A 26,865-nucleotide genomic window follows, 5' to 3' on the forward strand; every position below is an offset into this window, starting at 1 on the left:
AGCAGCACACGTGCTGCACTGCCTCCTGCATCAACTGTCTGCCTGATCAACTCAGAAGCTGAAATCAATGCCAACTCAGTACTATGATGCTTTCTAAAGCCAAACTGAGTGGTATCCAGAAAGGAATGCTTTTCAATATAGTCCGATAAAACACCATTCATGGATTTTTCAACCATTTTTGCAGGCAGGGGGAGTCTTGAGATAGGGCGGTAGTTACTAGGGTCTGCCCCATCAAGGTTTGCTTTCTTTAGGGGGGGAAGAACAGATGCCAGTTTCGAATTAGTCGGGAAGATACCAGAGAGAAACCTAGGGTTTGTTACAGTCTCCGAAGAGGATGCTGTCCCTTGGGACAACAGTTGGGAGAAGCCACTATAAACTGCACTAACTTTGTCTTGGAAAAATGTGGCCAGTGAGTTACAGAAAGTCTGATTCATTGGTGAATCTATCACCTCCGGACATTTGGCTAAATTTTTCACTGTGGGAAAAAGTTCCTTAATAGAGTTTTTTGCAGTTGTTATAGCTGTAGTAAAATAACAGGTTTTCTCCTCGTGCACAGATTTTTTATAGTCTAGCAAAGCTTGTTTATAAGCAGTTCTGTCGTTGATTTCCTTTCGATGCGACGACATTTTTGTTTTAAAATTCTAAGACGTTTCGAGTACCAGGGTTCCGTATGTCTTGCAATATAATTAACCATGGATTTGACCGGTAACACCTGATCAATTGTACTCCTAAGCCATTTCTCAAATGAGGCAGCAGCCCTATGTGGGTCCTCTGTGAAGTTGGGTGGGTTCTGGGACAAGGAACTATCGAAAGTATCAATTGCAATCTTGTTCCTAGGCCGAACCCTTCTCGGCTGATTGTTTTTCAATTTTGCTATCTGCGAATTTTGGAGGGAGAGAGCGAACATAACAGCTCTATGATCTGACTAGATGAGAGGCAGTGACGGAAGACATTCAAGAGACTTGTTGCTTGAGAATAACCCATCCAATAAATGTCCCCCAGAATGTGTACTGCCAATCACCTGCTGAGTGAGTCCTAGGCTGTTAGTGATGTCCAAGAAGTACACTGCATCTTTGTCCGCTGGTTCTTCAAGGTGAAGATTAAAATCACCTAAAAGTGTAAAATCTGATGACTGGGATATTACATCCAAGGATCTAGCAATAGTATTTAAAAAATCAGCCCGGGGACCGGGAGGCCTATAAAGTAGAATGCCATTAAAAGTATAATGTTTGTCTATTATAATTTTAAATAGAAGGGCTTCTAGAATTGATTCATTATTTTGGGGACTAAACGTCCCTTTCCACTTACTTCTAAATATTACGGCCACTTCCCCTCCCCTTTTTCCCACTCGATCTTGCCTGAAGATAGTGAACCCAGCAGGAACGGCCATTGCTAGGTCTAGATCTGAAGAGGAAGCTTCCCCCCATGTTTCCGTAATGAAGGCACGGTCCACACCGTGTGTCTCCACAAACATAGCAAACTCTAATGCATGCTTATAGAGTGAGCGTGCGTTAATCAACGTACATAATACTGTCTTCATCTCACACAGCCTGTTTGGGACAAATTTAGAGCTAGATGACACCAATTGCGGCTTACAGATATGAAAACTGCAATCGGGGCACTGAAATGGTGCCTCAGATAAATAAATATTAGGACTGGACTTCCTACAACACTTACCGCCAGTGTTGTGGCCTCGTAATTGATCCATAGTGTAGGTCGGCCCTGTAGCGAGATGAGAGCTGAAACCAGCAGCATCCCTGGCACTAGGCATGGGCCGGGTGCAGACGGGCAGAGACGGGCTTGCCTTTGGTGCGCCCTTTGCTCGCCGGGGACGGGCCCGCTGCGCGGCCACTTAGCGGCCGTGCTTTTATCTGTCTCACCGCTAAACATCTAGAGCGGCAACCCGCCCGATGTACTTCCTGAAAACAGGCGGAAGTGCTACCATGCAAAACCGTCCACGTCACCCCCCCAGAGATGTGCAAGTTCTTCTGGTTGAAGGTGGGGGCGATTAAATGAAGTTTTTAAAAAAGCAATTCAAATTCATACAATACAAGTTCAACACAGTATGAGCAGTTTAAAATAACAGTATATTACTAGGAAACTGAGAAAAGGCATTTTGTTGAAATTGGACCGCAAATTAGCAAACCTTGCTACCATGGATCCCGGTATTATGGCAGGAGGTCTCTTATTTGGAGATTCCTTTATTAAGGAACTTAGTGTACAACTTTTGCCTCCCTGGATAAAGCCCACCTATCTCTCAAAAAAGGATTTTTAGACATATTTTTGCCTGGGCCAGTTGAGGGAGGAGCCACTTTACAGGCCGCAACTTCAGAAACCAAGGATTTAGAGGCTCCTATAATGGAAACTACCACGAATACAAGCCACAATTCTACCCGCACAGATGCAGAGGTTTCTGCGGCAGAGGCCAGAAGAGCTACAGAGACACAACCCAAGCAGGTAAGTCTTCCTTTTCGCCATTTTGCAGGAGGCCAGTTAAGATTTTTTTTCTGACAAAATGGCAATCAACAAACTCAGATCCTTAGGTTCTAAACACCAGACAAGGTTACTTTATATAACTTTACGCAAGTTTTCTCAAACTGTTTTCCCCCAAACAAAACCTCATCCGAAATATCCGCCCGAATGTCGCAAGAAATCGATTCTCTCTTACACAAAAAAGCAGTCCAGATTTCCTCTCCTGGTCCTTCCGGTTTCCCGAGCTCTTTCTTCTTAGTACAAAATAAAAATAAAAAGATAAGATCTGTAATCAATCTCAGACGCTTCAATCAAGTTGCGATTTATTATCATTTCAAGGTGGACACTATTGTCCACCTCAGGGACGTGTTACTTCAAAACGATTGGATGGTACGTTTGGATCTACATGACGTCTACCTTATGGTCCCATTCATCACGATCACAGGAAATTTCTTCAATTTCAACGGCAGGAAAAAACATACCATTTTTCCTGTCTTCCCTTCGGCCTTTCCTCTGCACCGTGGTGCTATACGAAAATCATGAAGTCGGTCATAGGCCATTTTATGTCTCAAAATATCAGACTTATAATTTACCTAGACGATATTCTCTTAATGTGCCAAAATACACACACACTCCAATCGCAAGCTCGCTTTACTTGTTCCCTTCTCTCAGATCTGGGTTTTCTCATCAACACAGAGAAATCGATCCCAGTCCCTTCCACTCAGATGTCATTTTTAGGGTTTCGGATCAACTCTACCAGTACAACTCTTCATTTACCCTTGGCCAAAGTCAAAACCATCAAATCAGAGATTCTCTGGACTCTTCGCCGTTCTTCCATTTCTCTCAGGTCCCTGGCAACGATTGTCGGTCTTCTTTCATCGTCGACCCAGGCCATCTTTTCGGGGCCCCTTCATTATTGAGTTATCTAAAGATTAAAAATTCGCCATTTACACTGGGATCTCGCTTATCAGACATCATCAGTCTAGATCCAGAATCACAGCTAGAATGCCAGTGGTGGATAGACCATTTAGATGCCTGAAACCACAGAACCATCTTTGCGTCAACCCCGATCTTGTATTAGAATCTGCTGCAAGTCTGACAGGCTGGGGTGCCCAGTGTGGCCAGATCTCGACTGAGGGTACATGGTCTCGCAAGGAGTCCAGATTGCATATAAATTGTTTAGAGATGCTTGCAGGTTCCTTTACAATCAGAAGCCCAGCAAAAATCACAGTGCATAGCTCCATCCTTCTTCGCATGGACAACATTACCGCAGTATGGTACATCAATCACCCTGGTGGCAGCAGATCCATGCCCCTGGCAGAACTGGCAAAGAGCTTTCGGGAATTCTGCCTACTTCACAAGTTATAGGTTCTTGCAGAATATCTGCGAGGAAATCTCAACATCATAGCCGATTGGCTATTATCTTCACAATTCCAGTGATTGGAGACTTCATCCTTCTGTGTTCAGGTCTATTCTTTACAAATGGGAACCCTTTCAAACAGATCTTTTCATGCCCAGACTCAAATCCCAGATTCCCCAGTATTTCAGCTGCCGCCTGGGCCCACTAGCTTTGGCTTCAGATGCTTTTTTGCAAGACTGGTCCCAAGCAATCAACTATGCCTTTCCTCCTTTTCTTATGATCAACAGGGTGCTAGCTCAAGTCAGACGACAACAAGTCATTCTGGTTCTGTTCTGGCAATGCCAGGTGTGGTTTCCCACTTTGCTAGAACTAGCAATTGATTCTCCTGTTCTTCTACCTTATTTTCCCAATTTCCTCCTGGACCTTCAGGGATCACCTTCCAATCCAAACTTAGACAACTCTCTCGCTCTCTCCACTTGGATAGTAGTGGGCTCTCCCGAACTTCCTGTTTCATTTTGGCAGAAGCTACAGACTACATGAATACATTTTGGGCTCCAGGCACTACCAGGCTTATACATCAGCCTGGTCTATATGGACAAGCTGGTGTATGGGAAAATCTATCTATCCTTTTTCAGCAGCTATAACCTACATTGTAAATTGTCTGGCAGACAAAGCTAGTGTGGGGAAAACCTACGGAACAATAAACTTTTACAGGCCAGCTATCTCCAAGAATCATCCGTGCATTAATGGCAAACCCTTGGGGGAACATCTGCTCATCGGTCGCCCTTTGAAGCAATTAACTTTTAGCAATTCTCCTATTCCAAAATACAGTCAATTATGGGATGTAAATGCTGTTTTGCAACAGTTTATTTCCTGGCCTGATAACAGTGATATTTCTCTCAAAATGCTGTCTGCTGCTGGATGAGAGAGCAGGTCTCTGACCAGAAGGAAAGATCAAGTCTCAAAATCATCTCTTCCTCAAATATCTAAGAAAGGAGGGCAACAAAGTAACCCAGAAAGTTCTCTAATTTTAAAAGCAGATGCAAAAGCCACAAGAAAGCACATCTTAAAAGAAAGAAACTTCAAGTCTTTGAATTCCAAACATTCAAATTGAGGACCCTGCAAAGATTTAAGCACTGAAGGGAGATCCCAAGATTCTTAGGACAGGTTTAGAGATGGAAAAGAGTCTAAATACTCTGAAAACTAAGGCATCAATCTCGCTTTGAGACTCAGAAAATTTCTTAAATGCCTTATCTGTAAACCAGTGCACTTTCAGAGTGGAAATGGAAAGATTAAGCTGAAAACCCTTCACAAAGAATTATTAAACAGACCATATGGAAACAAATGTTGCAGAAAAACTTATCAAACGAAACACATTGTTTAGAATAAGTCTTAAACGTAGAGGGTTGTGACGGGGAAGAGAACCCTACCAAGACAGACACGAGTCCATGGAAATCATGCTCACAAGGCAAACATGTACCACCTTCTCTTCCCCTACAGCAACCCGCAGTACCGTATACAACAGACGGGTGGTACCGGTATCCTTCACAGGACTGGACACAAGAGCCGGAACGAGGTTCCTTTAATTTGGCCTTTCAGTCTGACGAAACCCCGCCCCCTGATGACGCCGCGGTGGAGGGCGGGATAAAGATCGCGGAAACCCGGAAGACGACGGACGGCGTGTCCCTGGAGGCAGAAGGAGAGTTGGAGTGGAGGAGTGCTAAGATTCGGGAGGGAGAGCGAGGAAGAGGAGAGAGTGACGAACCGAGAGCTGAGCCGAGTAGAGACGACTACTACAAGCCAGGAGGCCAACGACTCTTCGAGCCGCCCCGCCACGTTCCCACGGGAGGAGCGTGGCTCGAACAGGTACGGGGGGAAAGTGGCGGGCTGGGTGGGAAGAAAGACGCCGCCTACGCTCTGAGCACCCGTACCGAGCTAGCGTTGTACAGTACGCACGGTCCGAAAAATCCCCATACCCTCACTACGCACCAAACCCCCTTGCACGTACTGGAGAGCTAAGAGCACATGTGCACTCGGTTTCCTTCACTCCCGGCCCCTGTTGACAGCAGAGCAGTACGATTGTCCTAATCCTTGGTTACTTGTTTTTTTTTTATTTCTCCCCTCTGGCACAACCACTCCGGAACCCCTCCCCGAGGGCTGGAACCTTCACGGAGTTTTCAGCGGAGACACCACTACCATCTTCCCTCAGGCTGGAGTCACCAAGAAAGAACAAGCCGGACTCCCCTTCTTCTGCAGCAGCGCGACGGGCCGCAAGACAAAAGAAAACATTGTCCAAAATAAAACCCTCTTTACGCCATCCTGGTCTGGTTGTCGACTCTGTCCCTGCTACCCCGCCACAAGGTTCTTCTGGGGTTTTGAATGGTATCAAATTATCCAGTAGACCCTTCTTCATCAGATTTACCCTTTCAACCTCCAAACTAATAGATTTAGGGGAAGATGGAGCGAGGGAGTCTTGCGAGGGGAAGGAAAGAATCCGAGGAGGATCCCAGAACATGGGCTTCAACATTGGGAACCATGACCCCGCATGGCCAAAAGGGAACCACCACGATTGCACTGTAGCAGATGGTGTCAGGGAAATGTGGTGGGGCAGCACGGGGGAGTACTGCGACAAATCAAACAATAAAAAAAAAACACTATTTGAAAGGATCATGCAGCAACCAGTTGTCGAGATAGGGGTGAAACTGGAATACCCTTGGAGATAAGCAACACCGGGTGCCATCATTTTCATAAAAGCTCTTGGAGAGACGTTAGGCTGAATGGCAGGACCATTAACTGCCAGTGTTGCTTCTCCACTGCAAACCTCAGATATTTCCAATGACTCCTAGTTATTGGAATATATAGGTATGTGTCCAAGAGGTCTAGCGTTATTATAAAATTACTTGATGGGATCAAAGGGCTTATCCTCTGTAATGTCTCCATTTTGAATTTGAAGTTCTTAAGAAAGTTAGTCAGGTTCTTGAGTTCTTTCACTAAACAAAACACCCCTGTAGCTTTCTTCACCAGAAAGACAATGGAGCAAATGCCCATGCCCCACATCTTCAAAGGAACTGGGCAAAGTGCTTCCTTGCAGAGTAAAGCTGTGATTCCCTTGAGAACAGCCTTCTTTTTTAGAAGGTTTCTGGGAACAGGCGTAAGAATGGTCACTGATTACTCTGGTGAAGACCAGAACTTGATCTGATATCCCTTCTTTACAACATTGACGATCCATTTGTCGGTCGTTGTCTGTTGCCAGGTGGAGGAAAATTGCTTTATCCATCTTCCAGCCTTTGGTTATCAGCCAACTTCTCCCTTCCCATAATAGTCAGGAATGCTGACTTTTGGATCCTGTCTTGCTTCTGCTTTCAGAAAGAAAAAAAGGAAGATTTTTAGCCCTGATTTCTTCAAGGCTGATCACAAGTTTGTTTTCTTGAAGGATGTCTAAAGGACTTTCACTTTGAAGACCTTGATAATTTTGAAGGCTTGTTCCTAAATGAAGAAGAATGTTTTTGTTCCTTGATGAGCCAATGTAGTTTCGCCTCTAAATCTGACCCAAATAACATAGAGCCTTCAAAGAGTATCTTTTTTTTTTTACTTGTTTTTATTGGTAGCATTGCGTCATAGTATATACATTTTGCCAAATACATATCTTACGGCATTCAGCATTCTCGAACAGTATTTCTTCCCATGTAATTCAGAGATCAGTTATACTGGTCCAATGAATGACTTATATCGCAAAAAGAGTATCTTTAAAACTGTTGACCACTGAGCTGAGTCTGTGTTCCAGTCCTTAAGAAAAAAGATTGCGCCTGGTGGCTAAAGAACTGTAAATCTTGTCACGTCGAAAGAAATATCCTAAAGAAACACTACATCTGCATTTCAAATGCCTTCGATAAATCAGTACATTCATTGCCATCTTGGATTCCCTTTAATAAGGGTTTGAAATATGTGAGCAAAGATTGTGCAGCGTAGGCTACATACATGTCTGCCTTCATAGCTGCATGAGAGCTAGCAAACACCTTTTTCAGGGAAGAATCAAGTTTTTTGTCAGCAGGATTTTTCAAGATATTATCTTCTACCATTGAAGATACACTCACCAAACTGACAACCACCGAATCAAAGTGAATATTATCTGGAAGGACAGCGTCTGTTTTCTCCAAGGATACAATTTGTAAATAAATTTTGGGAGAGTGATCTTCTCTGGATTCTTCCACTCCTGTTTAATAACCTCCAGCACAAACTCATGAACAGGGAGCCCAGCATTGAATGGCTTCTGAATTTGACGTAATACTGATTCCTGAGAGGATAAAAGCTTCTCTATAGGATCAAACAGCATAGTTTCTCTTATATGAGCCAAATGTCAGGTAATGTCTAGAAATATATTTTTCCTTTTGGTCAAAGAGTAGGAAAAGAATCATCTGAAACTGATGAGACATCGTAAGATGACAGAACATCTGCTGCAGGTTTCTTAAGAGACTGGGAATTGCCTTGTGAAACTCTTTTAATGTATGGGGGCAATTTGCCTTATTTTCTCCTTCTAAGTCTCACTTCTTCCCTTTCTCTGCCTCTTCGGAGAAAGAGAGGTGATACAGGAGGAGTGATATGACCCTGAGATCTGGAGGTAGAAGGAGAAATATTTATTTTCTTGGAAGCGCGCTTCCCCATTATATAATTGTAACAGGAAACTGGAGCGAAGCAAATTACAGCACAATTCAAATGTGACCCAATAGCAATCTTATGAAATAATACCGCTTCCCTGAGAATTTGTGTGTGTAACAAAATGGTTGTTAAGGAAACTCTTGCCTTTCACTCAAATGAATGTTCACACATACGGAAACTTTCCGATCCACCTCGCATGTGCGAACTATGCCTCGTCTCCTCTGGCATCCTAGAGAAGAAGAGGAAGAAGCCACCGCAGAAATGAACATACACCATCTTCTGCATGGTAGGTTCACATAAATCCTAAAAAGAGATATGGGTCCCCTGCATGTCCGGCAAGCAAGGGATACCCTTTCCTGATTAGAGCGAACCCTTAACCGACCTCCGGCAGTGGCCCTTAAGCATCCTTATGTCCCACAGCCTTGTCCCAGAGACAGTGCTTTCAATAGGAAAATTGAAGTGCAGGTACTCACTCTTTAGAGTGTCTGTTGGCTCCTGGGAAGTGATGCACTCTCCCATTAAATAATAACAGTTATAATTATAATAATACTCATCATAATAATAATATATAGAGCGCATAGCTACTTCTACCGAAGCGTCCTAGCGCTACGATTGTGCAGTCAGAAAAAGACTGCTTCATACTTATAAAACAGAATTTAATCATTGGTTAAAAAACAAGTTTTTTATTACGCCCTAAAGCTTCAGAAGAAGATTGCCGGAGTTTTGCTGGCAAACTATTCCAGATTTTAAGGCAAAAAATGTAAAGGCGCTAGCGACTATTCTGGTTTTATTAATCTTGGGAACCTGTGATAACCTGGTCCCACTGGATTTAAAATTTCTTGCAGAGGTATGAGGCTTAAGTAGAGTTTAAAGATAAGATGGAGTCAAATTATACAGCGCCTTATAGCAACAACATAAGGCTTTGAATTGGACTAGCTTCTCCAGTGCAGCTCTCTCAGGCCGGCCCTGATAGAGGCACGTCTAGGGATGTTTCACAGCAGACCTGCTGCTGAATTTTGAATTCTCTGTAGAATGGTCAGATTGGTAACAGGGGCACTCGGGCGATGGCCGAAGGGCCAGTAGCCGAGGCTGTGGGCTGCTTTTTAGGGAAGCCTGGGGGCTGTCTGTGCTGTTAGGATGCCGCCTGCGGCCCAGTGGGTGCCAGAGTGCCCTTTCTAGAGGCAGATGGGTGGAGGTATCACACCCTTTCTCTCGCAGGGCCGGTCCATTAATGTATGCTGATTGAGAGGGGGCAGGGGGCCTGAGCATAAGTGGTCTCATTTGCATTCATGTGTGGCTCAGCAGTGTGTACTAATCTGTGCATTTATTTGATCTAAGTGAATTTAAGAAAATATGTCCGCCAACCCCTTTCTTTTCAGGATAAATTTCGCTGATGCAGTGTTTTGCGGTAAGGCACTACGCAAATATGGGCCACTTTTTTTATGTGCCCGAGCTCGATTTTTTATCCCAATCCAACCCTGCTCTGTAGCCTGTTTAGCCTCGCCCGTGAGAGACCTAAATAGAGCACGTTGCTGTAATCTAGGCGTAAAATAACCAGATAAATGTATTGCAGAAGTGATGAGAAGTGCAGGTACACCCCCTTTCAATCTAAAGAAGTGCGGGTACTCAGTACAAGCCCATTTAAAGAACTGGCTAGACTAGAGACAAGAAAGAACAGGTCGAGTCTGGGAATGCTGAGCCTACCTATAGCTCCCAGAAGCGCTGGTGGTATTTCCTTTAGAAAATGTTCCTGTTCTTTTTTCCTATCTTGGATGTGGAGTCACCTCAAATTACTTGGACAAAGGAGGTAGAGGGAACTCAAGCGTCGCGCCCATATCTTTTTTTCCTCTGAGGTTGTGTGACGTCACCTCATGTGTCGGCACAAAATATGGTTATGAATCCCCAAGCCTAATACTTAAAAGAGAGCTCAGGTGAAGAAGTACAGAGGTAGGGTAATTTATAAGTATATAAATTGGGCTCGGCTGCGGGGTTATGAAGTCCCTGAAAACTCCTCTCGGGGTGAGTAAAGTTCAGTAAATCTCAGATGGCTACGAAGCGCGGCTCTGAGTAATTTTTGGTTTCCATAACATGTGCTCTTTGTTTTACGCTTCACGTCTGCCACCCAGGAGCGCTGCCGCCTCCGCTTCCCGCAGGGGGGGCACGCGTAGCCCGGGCATGCTGCAAACAGGGGTCCGCTTTAATGAGGCCGGGCGGGAGGGAGTGCCTGCTGTGGCGTTCCTGGGATTGGGCGCAGCGTGGAGGGCCGGGGGGGAGGCGCCGCCCTGGGAGGGAGGAGCTGCTCACTGGGGAGCTAAAGGTGAAGGTTGGATAAAATGTTTTAGAAGCCAGTGCCCCTTTCTAACTCCCAGCAGACACCGAGCCCACGAGGAGCCGCTCCAGACAGCAGAAGGGGCGCCGCGGACCCGGGACTCCTCACCATGGCCAGGACAGCGGTGGCAGCTGCAGCGATGCTCCTCTTTCTCACGCAGGCATTTGCAGTAAGTCCCGCGGAGTGCACTGACCCTCGTGTTGTTTCGAGCCACGCTGGGGAGACTTGAGCGTCAAAGTTGGAAACTCCCGGAGTTTGCTGGGCTCGTGCTATAGAGGGGGAGGGGTCCCACGCCTGTTTAATGTGATGCCTTCTCAGCAGGGGCAACGTATCGTTACGAGTTCAGGTTGCCTCCCCCCCGCAGAAGAAACCGGGGCAGTAGTGTCAGGTTTATGGCCGCGGACATCTCGGGCCCCAGAGCCCTCGTGTGAACCACTTTTAAAGCGTTTGTGCTTCTCGGTGCCAATAATGGGCTTTGGGTGCTTTGATTTCTGGTCAACCTCCTCCAGGTGTTTCCCAACTCCCCGGATGTGGAGCGACGTGTGAGAATGGTAATATTCTGCCTCTGTGTAGATTATATTGCAGCCTATCGTACGATGCTGACGTCATAATTTAATGTGTGGCTGGCTGCACAGATTTTACGTCTGGGATTTGAAATAAAAAGATGGTTGTCTGACGTCTAGCTCATGTAGTTTACAACGTGCTAACTGTTTTGTAAGGTAGTTATCTCGATTCCCTAGTTTCGGCTTAAATTAATGGCCCTAAAGCGCTACATGCAGCGAGGACGTGGTTCCTTCGAGGCGCATGGCTCTTAAAAGGTTTTTGGGCCCGGTTTAGTTTTCAGGGCTCCCCCTCTGAGGGCTAAGTACACTTTAAGGGGCTGCGAGGGGGCTTCCCTGGAGGGGCACATTATCGCCCCCAGGGCGAGGCATGCTGGAGCGTGCACCGTGGGTGCCAGTCTCCGCCTCGGCGCCCTGCAGCGCTACCTGCGGCCGGCCGGGGTCTGGTGCCGGCGGCTCCCCGGGGGTGCCTTCACAGCTGCTCCCTAAGTGGTTAATTGGCTGGGAATGGGCGGCTGCGCCCTGCTCCCGCCGCAGGCCCGGATGTTTGCCCTACGCCTTACCTGCTCTGTTTACTTTGCAGCCAGAAAGCTAATCCCTGGGGGTCTTCTGGACAGCGGTGTTTGAAGTCCGTACAAGGAAATCGCTGCCATATTTTCATTTTTAAAATATTTTAGCAATTTTACTATTTTTACCCCAGCCTTGTGAGTTCTGTGTAGATTATTTTTACCTGGTTGTAGAAGGCAATGAGTTGGTTGTGAGGATTTGAAATGTGACACCCTCCGCAGCGAACACGAGGGTTGTTTTTGTTAGCTCGAAGCCCTGCTGTGAAGTAGGTGTTCGTAGAGTTAAGGTCCCATGAATTAGTTGACCCCTCTGCAAAGTACTCTTTTTGCCTACATAGTAGGAGCAGGTGAAACCAGTTGGTTACAGTAGTACGTTTAAACCTTGTATTACAGTGCAGGAATGATATGTTTTAAGTTTTTCCCACTAAAAAGGGTGCATGCCCAGGTATTGAGCAGTGACCATCAGCTAAAAACTGTTTGCAGTCATTGCGTTTTATTTTACTTGAAAATAAAAATGGAACCAGACCTATATAGTTTATCTCCACTTGTCAACTGGAGTTTCCACCTCGGTAACTAAAACGACTGAACCCAGGCACACTACTGCGAAGATGAGGGTGTAAAATCTCAGACATGCTTTTTCAGCCATAACATTTGATTGTAAACTGGAAATATAACACACTAAATCTATTACATAAACGGGGGGGGGGGGGGGGGGAGAGGAGAGTTTAAACCATGTCCCGTCTCCCTCTAAGATGTCTGCTTGGTGGTCCTAGGAGTGGTGTTTTCCCGGCAGGCGGTTTATAATCCTAGCTCACCGTTTGTCCACCGTGTGCTTTTTAGCAAACAGTTTGTTGCCCACTTGGAGTGCCCTAGAAATCCCTCACTTCATCTCCGTTTTGGTAATTTTGCAATCTTTGGTTAATCTGTGAAGCACCTCCCTCTGGTTTTCTACCTCATTCCAGAGCTTTTAAAGTAATACACGGGAGGGGGAGAGGTTAGGAGAATGTGACCTTCCAGGGCTGCCAACTTTGTGAGTGGGGAACAAGGTTCGAGTCCCGACGTCGGCGTAACATCTTTGATTATGGGCAAAATCCCTCAATCTTCTCGTGAATGCATAAGACAAGAAAAATGTACCGGACCCTGCGCATGTACTCTGGCACTCAAGTAGCGCTGTAATGCCGCAGGGTGGGAACACGCTCTACAGTTTTTTGTCAAGTGCGCAAGCTTGACGTTAAGGTGTGGTTGTTTTCAGACAAGAGAACCTCAGCCTTTCCAACATTACGGCGTTACTCCCCAGCCCGTTCTTCTACTTGCAAGTCACAACCTGTCATATTTGTCTTTCGATTTTGAGTCTGCGTCACGTTACAGCACGCGCCAAAGCTTGGACTAGGAGCCAGGACTCTAGGTCCAGGGTCACGCGGTAGCCACTAGGCACGCCAGCTGAGCATTAGAGAAACATCCTACATCTGTATGGGAATGTGTAATAATGAAAGATGTCTCGTAGACAGGTTACATAGAACAAGTTATAGGTTTATTGGTTAGTCACAAAGTCCATGTAGATCTCTTGTAAGGCCTCAGCTAGGCCCCTGTAAAGCCCCACCAGGAGCAGCCTCCCTGCTGCTCAGCCCATCTCCTCCAGTCCCCCACACTCAACATTCCAAGTGACATCACTCATGGCTGAGCAGCAAGGAACAGGACAGCAATGAGGAAGATGTACAAACAACTACAATAGATTATAGCACAATGCCCACTCTTTTCCTCTACAAATAGGGCCTCTAGTGGAAACGATACATGGACCTAAATTTTGTTTGGGCACGAACTTGGCCCAACCACACACCCTTGGTTCTGTATCCAGGTCTCCACCTCTGCAGTATACCCGTGGTTTCTACAGGGAACTCAGGCTCGCGAGATTATCAACGCCACAATTGTAATGTTTTGTCCAAGTGCTTCAAAACTCATTGGAACTTGGTCTGTGCTGTATGTACATCGTAACTGTATCCGTTATTCCACCAAATGTATGACCCTTGCAATCTGTCCACGTGCCAAACCATCTTTTCCAGGGGATCCGTTCAAGAGTGCTCCCATGAATGTGTTTTTTTTTTTTTTTTTTTTTTTTTAAATTCAAAACTAGTTCCAAATGGTGCATGTGAGGCCATAAACATTATCTACTTTGTACAGGGTTGTAATGTTGATTGACAGCGGTCTCGAAGTGTACCCAGACCTTGTTTCTCAAACTCATGAGGTTCTCTCGACTTGCTGATGGTTCTATTTCTTTGATTCCAGCTTGCTGTGGACTTTGGAGAGCTATACCACAAATTATATTAAATACGTTTCCCAGGACGCCAGTTCTTCCGAGCTGATCTGGTTTCTATATTTACTCACGAAAGTAAATGCATTCGCCTGTGGGATTCCAAGAAGGAAAGCCTTTTCCTTTCTTTTTGTTCCCATCCTTCCTTCACCCCGTCTGTGTTCTGCTATCATATTAATTTATCACTACCTCATCCCAATCTCTATTTCTCCCATACCTTTAAAGAGGGGGGCTTGGGCCCAACTGCAGTTCCCCAAACAACTTTCATTTCAGCAGTCCTGCCTGAATGCTGACATTCCGTACGAAGAGCACAAGGGTTGAGTGGTAATAGAAGTGATCTGGGTCGTGCCAGGGGCATTTCTGCCCAGACACAGCAGTATATCAAAGCACTTATAAAGTTTAACCCCCGTCCCTGTAATGCTTAATCTGTGTATGCACCCCTGGTGGCCCTCAGAGTCCAAGACTCCTTGCCCAGAAGGAACCTGAAACCGCTTCCTTAAAGTAGGCGATGGTATTTTGAGACAGTTGAGCTCTCCAAGGCCACCTCTTGGTGACAAGCGGTGCTTTATTAACAGCTTAACTAAAATCAGTGACATTAGATTGCTTTGGATGCCCTCTTGCTGTACCGGATCAGGCCTCCATCTATCCCTTCCACAGCTGATAACTAACTGATGGGTAAATAATGGTACGTTTACGACCTTGGAGACGGGCAATAACGCTTGTTATTTCTTTTATCCCAAACGCTCTCGCCAGCAGCTCGGGTCCCTATGTCAGGCGGGGGCTATTAAATGGCATTATTCACTGGCTCCATGGTTAGTAACTCTATTGCTCTGTCAGTCATATACATACTGCACTATGACGTCATTGATATGTAGTGAAGTAATGTGTTCTACCGGTACTGGACTTTTAACCTTGTTTTTCAAAAAGGGCATCACATGCCTCCATGTTTTTTCCTTTAATATATTTTGTTTTACACTTTGCTGCTACAGATTTATTAGTAAAGAAGGTTCGTTATCATCGAACCTGCAGTCTTGTTATGTAACAAGTATTCAAGTCATAAATGGCATCTCTCCCTGAAGAGGATTAACTGTGCACATTGCTGTTGTATGAAATTCAAAAGCATTATCGCCCTCTATGCGATTTTGAGGTAGGTTTAAGTTGCGGGCATTAACTTCGATTACGTGCCTGCGTTCCAAGCCTTTGTGACTTGACCGTCTGAATCATGTCCAGATGATATTATTCGGTTCTGTTGTAGAGAGATGAGAGCTTGGGTAAAATGCCTGTTTACTTACAGGTTGCAGAAATTTTCTGTATCTGCTAAGCTTGTTGCTGTGTGGTCACCTTAGCGCTATCTCTAATACAGGGAAACTGTATATGTACACTTATGCCACTAGGGCGATGTGCAATGCAACTTGGGCCTTGTGCAGATAAGGCACTGTTCGAATATTGGCAAAAGTTCGTATGTAACTTCTGACTTGGCTGAGACATGTTTGAATATCTTGGGTGCTGGAAAATTTGCATGTTGGAGGGTGAACAGCTGGGCTCGGGGTATGTGGCATGCAGTTGGTGCACATGTGATGTCAGCCAGGCGTCATACCTATTTGTAAAGTTTGCCATTCAGAAGTGTCTTAAAATGTAGGTGAATATCCTGGACTCTTGGCTGAGAGTTTGAGCCTGGGTTCCTCCACTCAGGGCTGCGCCCCCGTGTCTGACCTTTGAATTGCTTCCAGCTGTTCTTTAAATGGGCAGACGCTCTTGGGTTCTGAGTACCAGCACTTTTCATTTGAAAGTTAGTGCCTACACTTCTTCAGTGATGCGCTACACATAATGGGAGAATACCAGCACTGCTCAGTAGCAAACAGGTACTCTGAAACCGAGTATCTGCACTTCTGTAGTTCCCTTTCAAGCACTGGTTTACCACAGGTTATGTGTTGGCTGGTCTGTGGTTTCTCAGTGGCCTGTAGTGGCTGCCAGCTTCAGGCTGCAAAGTGGACCCTTCTTGTAAAACACCCTATGCTGCGTCGGACAATATTTTGAATTTGATCCCAGCTTTTAGTGGAGGCCACGAGGATGTTTGCTTTGTGGTCGGTTCTCATCCCATTTGGGTTGATCTTCCCGCTGGGCTGTGCACTCATGGCATGTCACTGTGTCCCCATCAGGTGCTTGTTAGACCGCCTTGCCATGGTCTATTCTTGCCTTGTCGCTCCATTTGACATGTTTGTTTACGTCAGTGGGTGTAATTTACGGAGTGGGCACAGTTGTAAATTGATAAAATTTACGCAGTGTTTGCTTGGGGGTCTGCATCAATATTGGTCACCTTTCCCCCTTTTGTGTTAGATCGGACTATCAGCTGATCCCATGGGGTGGAGGAGGGAGGGAACATTGAAAATGGATCGGCTAATCTTTGCCAAGCTACATGCAGGCCTTCAGTTTTGATGCTGTTTTGGCATGGGACATTTTTCTCTCATCTGGCGATAGATCTGATTTATTGTCTACTCGGGGGAATATGTGCTTGAGCAATTGATTCCCAAAACTTTTTTTCAGTGAAGTTTCTGTGGCTAACCCAGAAAGTTACTTGCAGTGCTCTGTCAGTTTTTTTTGGCTGGCATAACTTGACCATGCCTTTCAATCCACAAACCAGTCTTGCTGTTTCCCTTTTGCCCCGCTTGCATTTTTTAACATGTTTTATATATGACGCACTAGATCGAAAGATGTGCTGTAGTCTAGACATGCCATTACCTCTGCCCACACGAATTCTACTTGGCAAACGTCTTGTGTTTTACTTCTTTGGCATGGTTATAATTTAACATTTCTTGCTTGAAATATCAATTGAAAGCCATGCGACTGATCTGGCTTGTTAACTGCAGAGGAGCCTGGGACCTCTTTGACGCCCTGTTTTTCAGAGCTTTAATCTGATGTGTGTAATATGGGGCATCTGCTTTGAACTCTTGGCCTGGGAGGAGGAGGTGTGGTTCATAAGCTACATTTGTTTGCTGGGGAACTTGGAGGTGCGAGTTTTAATTAGGGCTCCCGGTTTTATGGTTTTTACTTTTTAAACATTTCCGTCCTTGTTTATCCATTTTTATTTTGTTACTATTTTATTGGTATTAATCCATATTTATTTTGTGTTTTATGAACTGATGTGATAACTTGTATATTTTCACATTTAACATTTAAACATGACTCGTAAATTGATGCCTGTCAAGTTTTTTAATACGTTAAACAGACAAAAATAGTAGACCCATATTAAAATATTATCGTAATAGCACATACATATTGAGATATGCAGTAATTTTAGCAAATCTCATAAGAGCTTTGTAACTCCCCATGCTGCCAATATGTACAGCTATTGGTCTGAAAGTCATTAATATCAGCACGGAGTCACTCAAAAGAAGCCAAATTATCTGTATTTTTCGACTTTTAAAAATAAATACAGGCAAGAAACTGTTTTGTGTCTATCTGTAGAAACAGGAAACGGGGAGGCATAGTTATGATTGCAACCGAGGGCGATTGGAAGCATGCTAAAACCAGTACTAATGGTTTTAGTAAATTTGAATAGGAAAGAAAACTATAGATATAGGGCCAGTTGTACGACCATTTCAATTTTTTTTTATATATATAGAATATATAATCTCAGCTGAGATCGAAACGCGTCGTTTGTCTGCCAAAATAAACCCGCATTATTAACCCCTTCAGCGCTGGGCGAATTCCGCCGCGGTGCTGAAGGGTTCGTGCGCGGGCGGGCCGATGACGGAACGGTTCCGTCATGAGCACAGCTCAACCGTGGCTCATGACGGAACCGTTCCGTCATGAGCATGGAAGGGGTTAAGGAACTAAGGACTGGAGTGGCTCGTCTTTTCTGCATGAACTGCAGGATTGCTATTTGTGTGTGTGTGTATGTATGTATGTATGTATGTATGTATGTATATATATATATATATATATATATTTATGCAACTCAAGAGACTTGCAAAATGAAATGTACTAATGTGTCTCAGACACAGTGATTCCCAATGGGGTTGCAAATCACCTGCCTCATGAATATTCATAAGGCAGGTCGCAATTTGCAACTATTGGGAATGACCTGCACTCACAAGGATGGTGATCTGTTGGGGACAGCAGAACAGACCACCAGAAAAGAACAGTTCCGAGGAACTGTTCTTTTCTGGTTGTCTATATCAGGGAGCAGTAGAACAGGACCTCGTTAAATAATTAGCTCTCTTGTCCCCCTCTTAATTACACGGGGACAGCAGAACATGTCTGATTGCTTTTTATTAGGCCAAGGCTAGGCAGTGCATGCGCTGCTCTATGAGGAATGCTCTGTTCAGGTAAGGACTTGAAGTTCTGCCCACACTCCACCCATATTTTTCATTGGCTTGAGTCATTGTCCTTTGTAAACAGTGGCTTTTCATTGACCAATAGGCTTTAGGTGTTCCTCCTTAGTACTGTCTTGTCTCATTTTGTACCCTCCCATGAAAACCCCTCTTGTTACATGTGTTGTTACTCGGTAGGCTTTAATTACAGCCTCCGAGCATTATTAAATTAAATGGTTTTCTCATGCCTGCTGTTGCAGACAGGATAAGCTCCCACCCCCCATTGCTTTATTTATTTATTTTTTGCCATAGCAAGGTACACCACGCTCCTACAGTGGGCTTTGGTTTATTTGCGGCACCAAACACGGCTGCTTTTACTTTTTTTTTTTTTTTTTTTTTTTTTCTTTTCTTTTTTTTTATTAAATATATACTGTATAATGACTTTTATTTTTACAGCTGCCCCATGCCACACTTTTACTTTAATGGCGGCCGCGCCCCTTTCTTTAGACTAGACCTATTGCATTGCAAATGCTTGTTAAAGCAAAAAAAAAAAATCTGAAATGCAGCCTGCTTAAAGGAAAATAGGGTTGGTACATGGGAAAAGCCATTTTAGCGGTGGCAAACGGGCCGAGTATCCGTTTGACTGCTCAAAACGGTCGTACATGTGCCTCATTTTCTGTAGTGATGGCTGCTACAAATTCGGAGGTTTGACTTGAAGGTACTGCAGGCACCTCTTGTGCCACAAGGTGGCAGTCTTTGCCATTATATATTGGTTGTAATTTGTCTGTAGGCACTTTGAGCGAAGGTGGCCTCGTGAACACGGATCGCTCCGCAGCGCGTGCACTCACTTTATATACTGCACAAAAACAGACGTCAGGCCTTACCTTTCCGGTGGAAGGGGGCTTTACTGGTAAATGCCTCCTGATTACGGGATTGTGTTCTGGAAGCCCCGAGCTGACTGTTTCACGAGGCATGGAGCAGAGAAGGGAGAGGGAGGGGTGGCACTCTGCAGTCTAGCGGGCCAGCTGAGACTTGCATTGTAAAACGCCAGATGTTATTGTGCCCAGCGGTACCTGCCTCTATTAATCACATGCTTGCAGCAGGAGTGACACGGGCGGGTGGGAAAGGCCTGACGTAGTTTGTGGTCGCACTTCCGGTTTAGTCTACTCGATTCTGCGCATGAGGGGTTCACCCGCGTGCCTCAGGCGCTGTTACTCTCTGGGCTTTGACCTGGCCTCACCATTGGCGACATTCTCGGTATGTAAGGTGCTTCCGGGATACCACTACTAACTGATTAGTATCTCTTTGCATGATGCTAGTTTTGGTCTGTTTTCGTCACCGTCTGACAGACGATTCTCGAAGTTAAAGAGAAAAAAAGCCTCTTGAATTCTGATTCACTTAATTGATGACTAGTCAGTTGCTCATTTTAAGGAAAAAAATTGCACGGGCAGGATATCGAATCCAGTGTGGGTGGAGCAGGTGGAAACATTTAACTTCTTGCTTATGCCCTAAGTAATGGGTAATTGAAAAAAATATTTTAAACTACATTATATTTAGAGAGCCGAACCAGAAAAAGTTTTAGAATAAACCTGCAGCTGTAGGGGAAAAGCGGGATTGTGGTTTAGGAAAGCGGATGTTTGGGGTTCGAGTATCTTGAGTATATAGGGTTGATACAAGGGTGGGTGAAACGGAGTTTAAAAGAAAATACAAGTAAAATATGAACAGCAAGATTCTGTGGAGGGAGGGGGCAAGTAAGGACTTTAGTTGTAATTGGGAGTGTGGGATAGAAGAGCATAACGAAATTTGCAGGGGGCCTCACACTGTTTATAAAAAAAAAAAAAGAAAGAAAAAAATTTGTCGGCATGCATTTTACCCCAGCCCTCAAACACGAGGAGCAGAAACCCTTCAGAAAGTCGTGATTCTGGTAGGAACACTTAGTAGGGTCAGTTAATGTACTGGGACAGTGCCATGGAACCCATTGCTTGTAATCCTACACTTTTTTTAATTTTTTTAAGTAAACCCTTTGTGTATAGTGCCGCCGTGTTAAGGATTGAACACGATTCTTGTGTATTGATGAACAAGACCCCAGTAAATGCCTTGGCTAATATTAGGCTCATTACATAGCTGGAAACACAGCTCTACAGCATAAGGAGGGGAGGCCGTAACCTTTGTCAAGTCAGCTGAATTCTGTTCCCTTTGCCCTTGATGCTTCCAAAGTTTATACAATGAGCACCATTCCATTGGGTAATAACCACTGGGCCAACCTAAAGCGCAGAGACTCCTACACTAAGTAAGCTATGAAGCACTAAGTCGGTGAATGGTATGCCCAATTTAAGTCCTTACTCTTCAAATCTAAAATGTATCTGTTTTTGAAGCCGTTACGAGCAGTCGCTGGCCTTTGGAGCCTGTTCAGTGGTGCCAGAGCAAATATATCTGTGGTTCAGATTACTTTGTTCACACTTGCAATTAATGAAGAGATGCTTTTATTTTTTGTTTTTTTAATAAATGTGAAGATCCGGCATGAAGAAAAAAATCCTTGGCAAAGCGTGCTTACTGTTGCGCAAGTCTGGAAAATTAGATTTTAGCTCCTTTATTATTTAGAAGGTGAACTTAACTCGAGCCAGATCGGAGAACCTCTTGTATTGCCTGGACTTGCAGAGGCATGAGAGCCTAGGAGAGCACTGAAGGCAGCCTGCAAGAGTGAACATCCTGCCATTGGTTCCTGGCCAGATACTGAGAAGCCTCCTTGAGCTGATACCATCCTTGGCCGCTGATTTAATTAACTGTGTAGCCGGCTTATTGCACTCACATGGAGGCAGCTTCACAGTCTCCGTTACCAGAGGGCCCTGTGTCTTACTTCACAAAAAAACAAATATGGGTATTAATGTGTCTTTGACTGACTCTGACTTGCATCCTCAGATGGTTGCTAAAGGCCAGCTAGTTATGTTGCCCTAACGTTTGACTTGGTGGGCCTGACCCTAAACCCAGTCTTGTTAAAATTATTCAACTTTTTTTCTCTAGCGGGTCACAGTGCACTTCTGACATGTCTAAACGCTGTAAATAATAGAATACTCTTTACCAGTTTATTGCTACTCTGTTAACTGACCTCTGAACTGCAGATCACCACATGTGGCAATGTTGAGCGTCTAACTTGCTGACCCTTCCTGCTAGCTTTACCTAGGGCAAATCGTCACTGCTACACCTCATCCGAGAAAAGGAGCGTATGTATTCTTTTCAGGTGTTTTAGCGAGGACATAAAGCAGATCCGATCATGCACCTCGAAATTATTCTGGACATCAAGGGGTGTTGAACTCTAGTAGTTGAACAAAATGCTGGCAAAGTTAATAAGTCTGGTTTTTATGTGACCTCATATAGAAACTGGCATCCACAAATGCAATTTACATACGTTTCAGGCACTGGTACTACCACTAATGCCTCTCTGATGGGCGTTGCCAGTGCTGGCAAAAAGTAGCTAAAAGAGTTGCTTTTTATTGACCTGCATTTAGTAGATGAAGTAAATGTAACGAACATGATGCTGAGCTTTCTTTTCTGATGTAAAATAGTACCTGATGCAAGGCGGAACGATACACTAACTAGCCTACTGAAAAAGGTGATAGTATTGTATTTATTTCTTGTAAAGCGCATCTGTCACCCCAAGGGTATCCTGGCGCTGAGACCTCATTAAACCATTGGAAGAATGTTTACATTGCCCTTGGGAACAGATAGGTCTTAAGGTCCCTTTTAAAGGGGAGCAGATCTTGATAACCCCTCAGCGCTAGAGGGAGGGAGTTCCATAGTGAGGCGGCCGCATAGCTAAAAGCGCGGCCACCTATCCTTACTCTAGTGATCCTTGGAATCCGCACCAGAAATGCCGATGAGGATCTCAGAGGCCGGGCAGCTTGGTACCATGAAAACAGGCCCTGGAGTGGAATTGGTCCAAGTCCATGCAGCGCCTTAAATACAGGACATGCTGCCTTGAACACGATCCTCTGTTGTATCGGCAACCAGTGGAGATCAGCTAGGGCTGCGGAGGAGGAAGCAGAGCGTGGACGTGATAAAGCCAATTTCGCCGCCATGTTCTGGATCCTCTGCAACTTAAGGGTCAGTTTTTTAGGAGCTCCTAGAAGCAGTGCATTGCAGTAGTCTAATCTACTGAGTATAATACTGCGCACCACCTCTGCTCTAAAACCTTGGGGGAGTATTGGCAGGATTTTGCGTAAGGTACGAAGCAGGCCCATGCAAGTCGCTGCGGTCTTATTTACTGAACTATCCAGCTGTAGATCCGGTTCAAATACCACTCCTAAATTACGAGCCGATTTAGCTCCTACCACAGAGCCAGGAATAGAAGGTGGCCAGAAATCATCAGGCAGCGCACGAGGGAGGCGATCAGGAGAGCAATGGAGAACCTCTGTTTTAGACCCGTTGAACTGAAGTGAGTTGGTTCGCAGCCATTCGGCTGCAGCCGACATACAACGATGAAAAGTGTCTTTCGAAACCGACTCACTACCCTCAAATGAAAAAATCAGTTGTGTCATCGGCATAATTGATGACTGATATGCCGAATGACTTAATCAGTACTATAAGGGGTCGAAGATATAAATTAAACAGGATCGGGCTAATCGCCGACCCTTGAGGAACTCCCTGATTCACCTGTCGAGTGGCTGATCGAAAAGGTGGTAAAGCCACCGCTTGCTGTCTGTCACTGAGATAAGATGTTAACCAACCTAAAGCTAGATTGGTTACTCCCGCGCTATGGAGACGCTTCAGGAGAACCGCATGGTCAACCGTGTCGAACGCGGCCGACATGTCTAGCAGCACCAGAAAAACTGACCTGCCCTTGTCGACACGCGTTCGTAGCTCATCCAATACGGTAACCAATGCGGTCTCAGTACCATGTACCGGCCTAAAGCCATACTGAGCTGTATCCAGGCAAGCGTTTAATTCCAGATAGTTGGACAAGGCTTTTGTGACTCATCTCTCGAGGACCTTTATTACAAAAGGTAAGAGCGAGATGGGTCTATAGTTGGCTGGACATGATGGATCTAAAGAAGCCTTCTTTAATAGTGGAGTTACTATTGCCACTTTCCAACTAGCTGGAACTGTCGCCGTCATCAGTGACTGGCAGCAGATGGAATAGAGTGGAGGGAACAGCTCATCCTGAAATGCCTTCCAGATCTTATGAGGCATTGGATCCAATGGTGAGCCTGAAGACACTCCATTGGCCAGTGCATCAAATTCCTCCGATGTAGGAATGGGGAAACAAGGTAAGCAACAAGTATCTACCCTGTTATTATCCCGAAGCGACACCGAGTGACGGAGAGACTCCAGTGAGGGAGGTAACGGTGACACCAGCTGTCCAGGCACTGAGAGTCCATTCAAGATTGTCCTTATTTTCTCCTCCAATGCAGCGGCCAGAGAATCACACAGCTCCTGAGAGGCCGGGATAGCTGAAGCTGTACAGGATGGATTAGATAAGTTATTGACCAGCTTGAATAGGGTTTGCGATTTATTTGTGGCCTTATCCAAGGTGTCTTCTAAGAACTTAGCCTTAGCGCTTCTCAGCTGAGTCTTATATGCTTGTAAGGCCACTCTGTACGCTACCCTATCCAACTCCTTATATCCTCTCCTCCAAGTACGCTCAGCCTGTTTGCAGCGGATCTTATGCTGTCTCAGATCGTCATTAAACCAGGCATTAATCACTCTGGGTCTCTCCCTCACCCTCTGCAGAGGAACCAATTCGTCTAGAGATGTCGAAATTTGCTGACAGAGTGCAGTATAGCTTTTATCTACACTGTCCTCCACCTGGAAACCCCTAGGCAGTAAATAGGACGAGTTGGCTCTCTAAGAAGGCGGGCCCATTGGCGCTTAAGTTTGAAGCCACTTGTATTGGTTGATTTTAACGGCCCAGATAGACCAATGGACATATTGATCAAAAAATGATCTGTCCAACCCTGCTCCAGGATCTCTTTCACTGCCACCACCTCCGGATCAGCGAAGATCAGATCTAACACATGTCCCTTAACATGCGTGGGTGATGAAACCAACTGTGTAAGTTGAATGTTACCACACGATTGGCAAAGCTCTCTGTAGGCCAGATCTTGAGGGCCGGACGGCCAGAGGTTAAAGTCTCCCAATATTAAAACTTTAGCATGGGAATTTGAAAGATCATAAATTAAATCAACCAATGGCTGAAGAGAGGTTGTGGTCGAGGAGGGAGGTCTATAGCATAGCAACCCTGTGATCAGAGAGCCACTCTGGGACATGATGGAGAAGCCCATGAGCTCAAACCCCACTACTTCCCTAACTGCTAATTCCACCAGGGAGATCGAATCTTTATAGATGTAACCTACTCCACCTCCCCTACCGGAGGCACGAGGTATATGTCTAATCAGATAGCCCGGTGGGCAAGCCCAACCGAGTTCCAACCCACCGTCCGCCGTGGTCCATGTTTCCGTTACAAATAGTATATCCATTTGTAAGGATTCCAGTAACAGGGCTATCTCGGCATGATGCTTCACGAGAGAGCGAACATTCAGTAGGCCGCAGGAAAGATTTTTGGCCGCTGAAGGACGTAGTCGATGTGGAGCCGCGCCCCCCGTGCGGTACGGTGAGTTGTTACCATCCTCATAGTTGTCGACCAAGTGAGTGGCCAGAGGCGCCCCTAACGCGCCCGGGACGCGAACGGGCGCAAACGGGCTTACCTCTGGCGCGACCACTGCGCGCATCCGCTGCTGTGGATGTGCGGTAAAGCTAGCATTCATTTTGTGCATTAACTAAAGAGTTAATGCTCAACATACTGGTTGTTATATATAAACCCAAAAAATGTGATGTTCTACAGAGAAAGTCTACGGTGTGAGCTTGTCACACGTTTGCAATTTAGGGCCCAGGGAGTATCCTTTTTGGAATGCGCAGACTCTTACCTGTTGAGGTGGCATGCTTCATCATCTCATCGTGCTTCAGGTTGGCTGGGCGTGCAATACCGAACAGACCTTGAGTTCTTTTATTTTTTTGATTTTTTTCAGGTCCAAATATATCTTCGACTTAAACCATGGTTCCACTGGAGCAGACTGGTAGTGATCAGCTGGAGTGAGGGGCTGTGCTGTAGTGGTGCTAAAATGGCCATGGATAACCAAAAACACACGTTTTAATACGAAACGTTATCCACGCCAAGATTAAAAATAATCAAGAAGGACCTCTAGGACTTAAATAGTTCGTGATGTGGACAACATGTTGAGTGCCCCAGAAAACACGAATCTCAAACAATGGGGTGACCCTGTGTCCCTCAGAACCTGGGTATAGTAATGCAAAAGGTACAATGGTTCTGTCGGGTATAACCACAATATTTCGTATAATTACAATTCAATTTCAAGAACAAGTTATTTTCTGAAAAGGTTTAATGTGACCGTTTTGAGGGAACACACGATAAAGGCATAGTAACCACAATGAAATCGGGTTTTCTTGGTGTTATATAAATTTCATCATTTTATGTTTAGCCACCTATAAGGAATTTTGTTGCATACACAGCTGCCAACAACGTGAAAATGAGATAGTTGTAATCGAGTGACATGGTGTGATCAGTGACACAATAAGTGCGTGATATGTTCATGGTGGTGTACGTTAAACCTTTGCAGAAAATAACTTGTTCTTGAAATTGAATTGTAATTATAAGAAATATTGTGGTTATACCCGACAGAACCATTGTACCTTTTGCACCAGAAAACACTAAAGCAAAAGAGCTCTACAAAAGGGCCCTTTCAGGGGGCCCCGGAGTATTGCACCTCCAACCCAAAGTGCAGCACGACCTGATGAAGCTTGCCACTTCAGTGCGTGAGGGTCTGTGCATCTTGAATAGTATATTTCCTGGGGCCTAGATTGCAAAATGACGATCACCACCTAACACCATAGACTGTTGTTTTAAGTAGCACTTGAAGTAACGTCACCTTTTTTTGTTTTATGTATGACTGGTTGGAGAATGTGTTAGATCTATCAATTCAGCTCGTCTCGTTGTGGTTACTGGTTGTTGGATACACAACCAACACATGCTTATTGTTATGTCAGGCACCCACAGTTCGCTGAAATCCCTCAAGACCTGGCTCTTCGACAGTGAGTAGTGTAAAATACAGGGATGTGGAATTCCTATAGCCCGACGCCCAGGACATATTGTCTGGGGTCAAGGGCAACAAGTGTTTGTGTATTTTGTCCTTGGGACAAGTAGGCCCAATCCACTACAGCACAAACCCTTTGGCTGCCAGTTTAAAGAGCCACGTTATGGATCGGGGAAGAGCATTGGCTGCAGTTAAT

The 26,865-nt window shown here is 45.1% G+C and overlaps 1 protein-coding gene across 2 annotated transcripts in view; it reads left to right on the top strand.

Moving 5' to 3' along the window:
* Positions 1-10,737: 10,737 nt before the first annotated feature.
* Positions 10,738-26,865, top strand: part of SDC1 (syndecan 1) — a 112,858-nt gene continuing 96,730 nt past the window's right edge. Inside the window, exon 1 of one of the 2 annotated variants that reach the window (XM_085610627.1) lies at positions 10,738-10,986. In XM_085610627.1, coding sequence (XP_085466753.1) covers positions 10,927-10,986 — 60 coding nt within the window. In that variant the 5' untranslated portion in view covers positions 10,738-10,926. The remainder of the gene's footprint in view (positions 10,987-26,865) is intronic. The other variant, XM_085610626.1, reaches the window with a different exon arrangement.

This window comes from Triturus cristatus, chromosome 6 (assembly GCF_964204655.1).
Source record: "Triturus cristatus chromosome 6, aTriCri1.1, whole genome shotgun sequence".
NCBI lineage: Eukaryota > Metazoa > Chordata > Amphibia > Caudata > Salamandridae > Triturus > Triturus cristatus.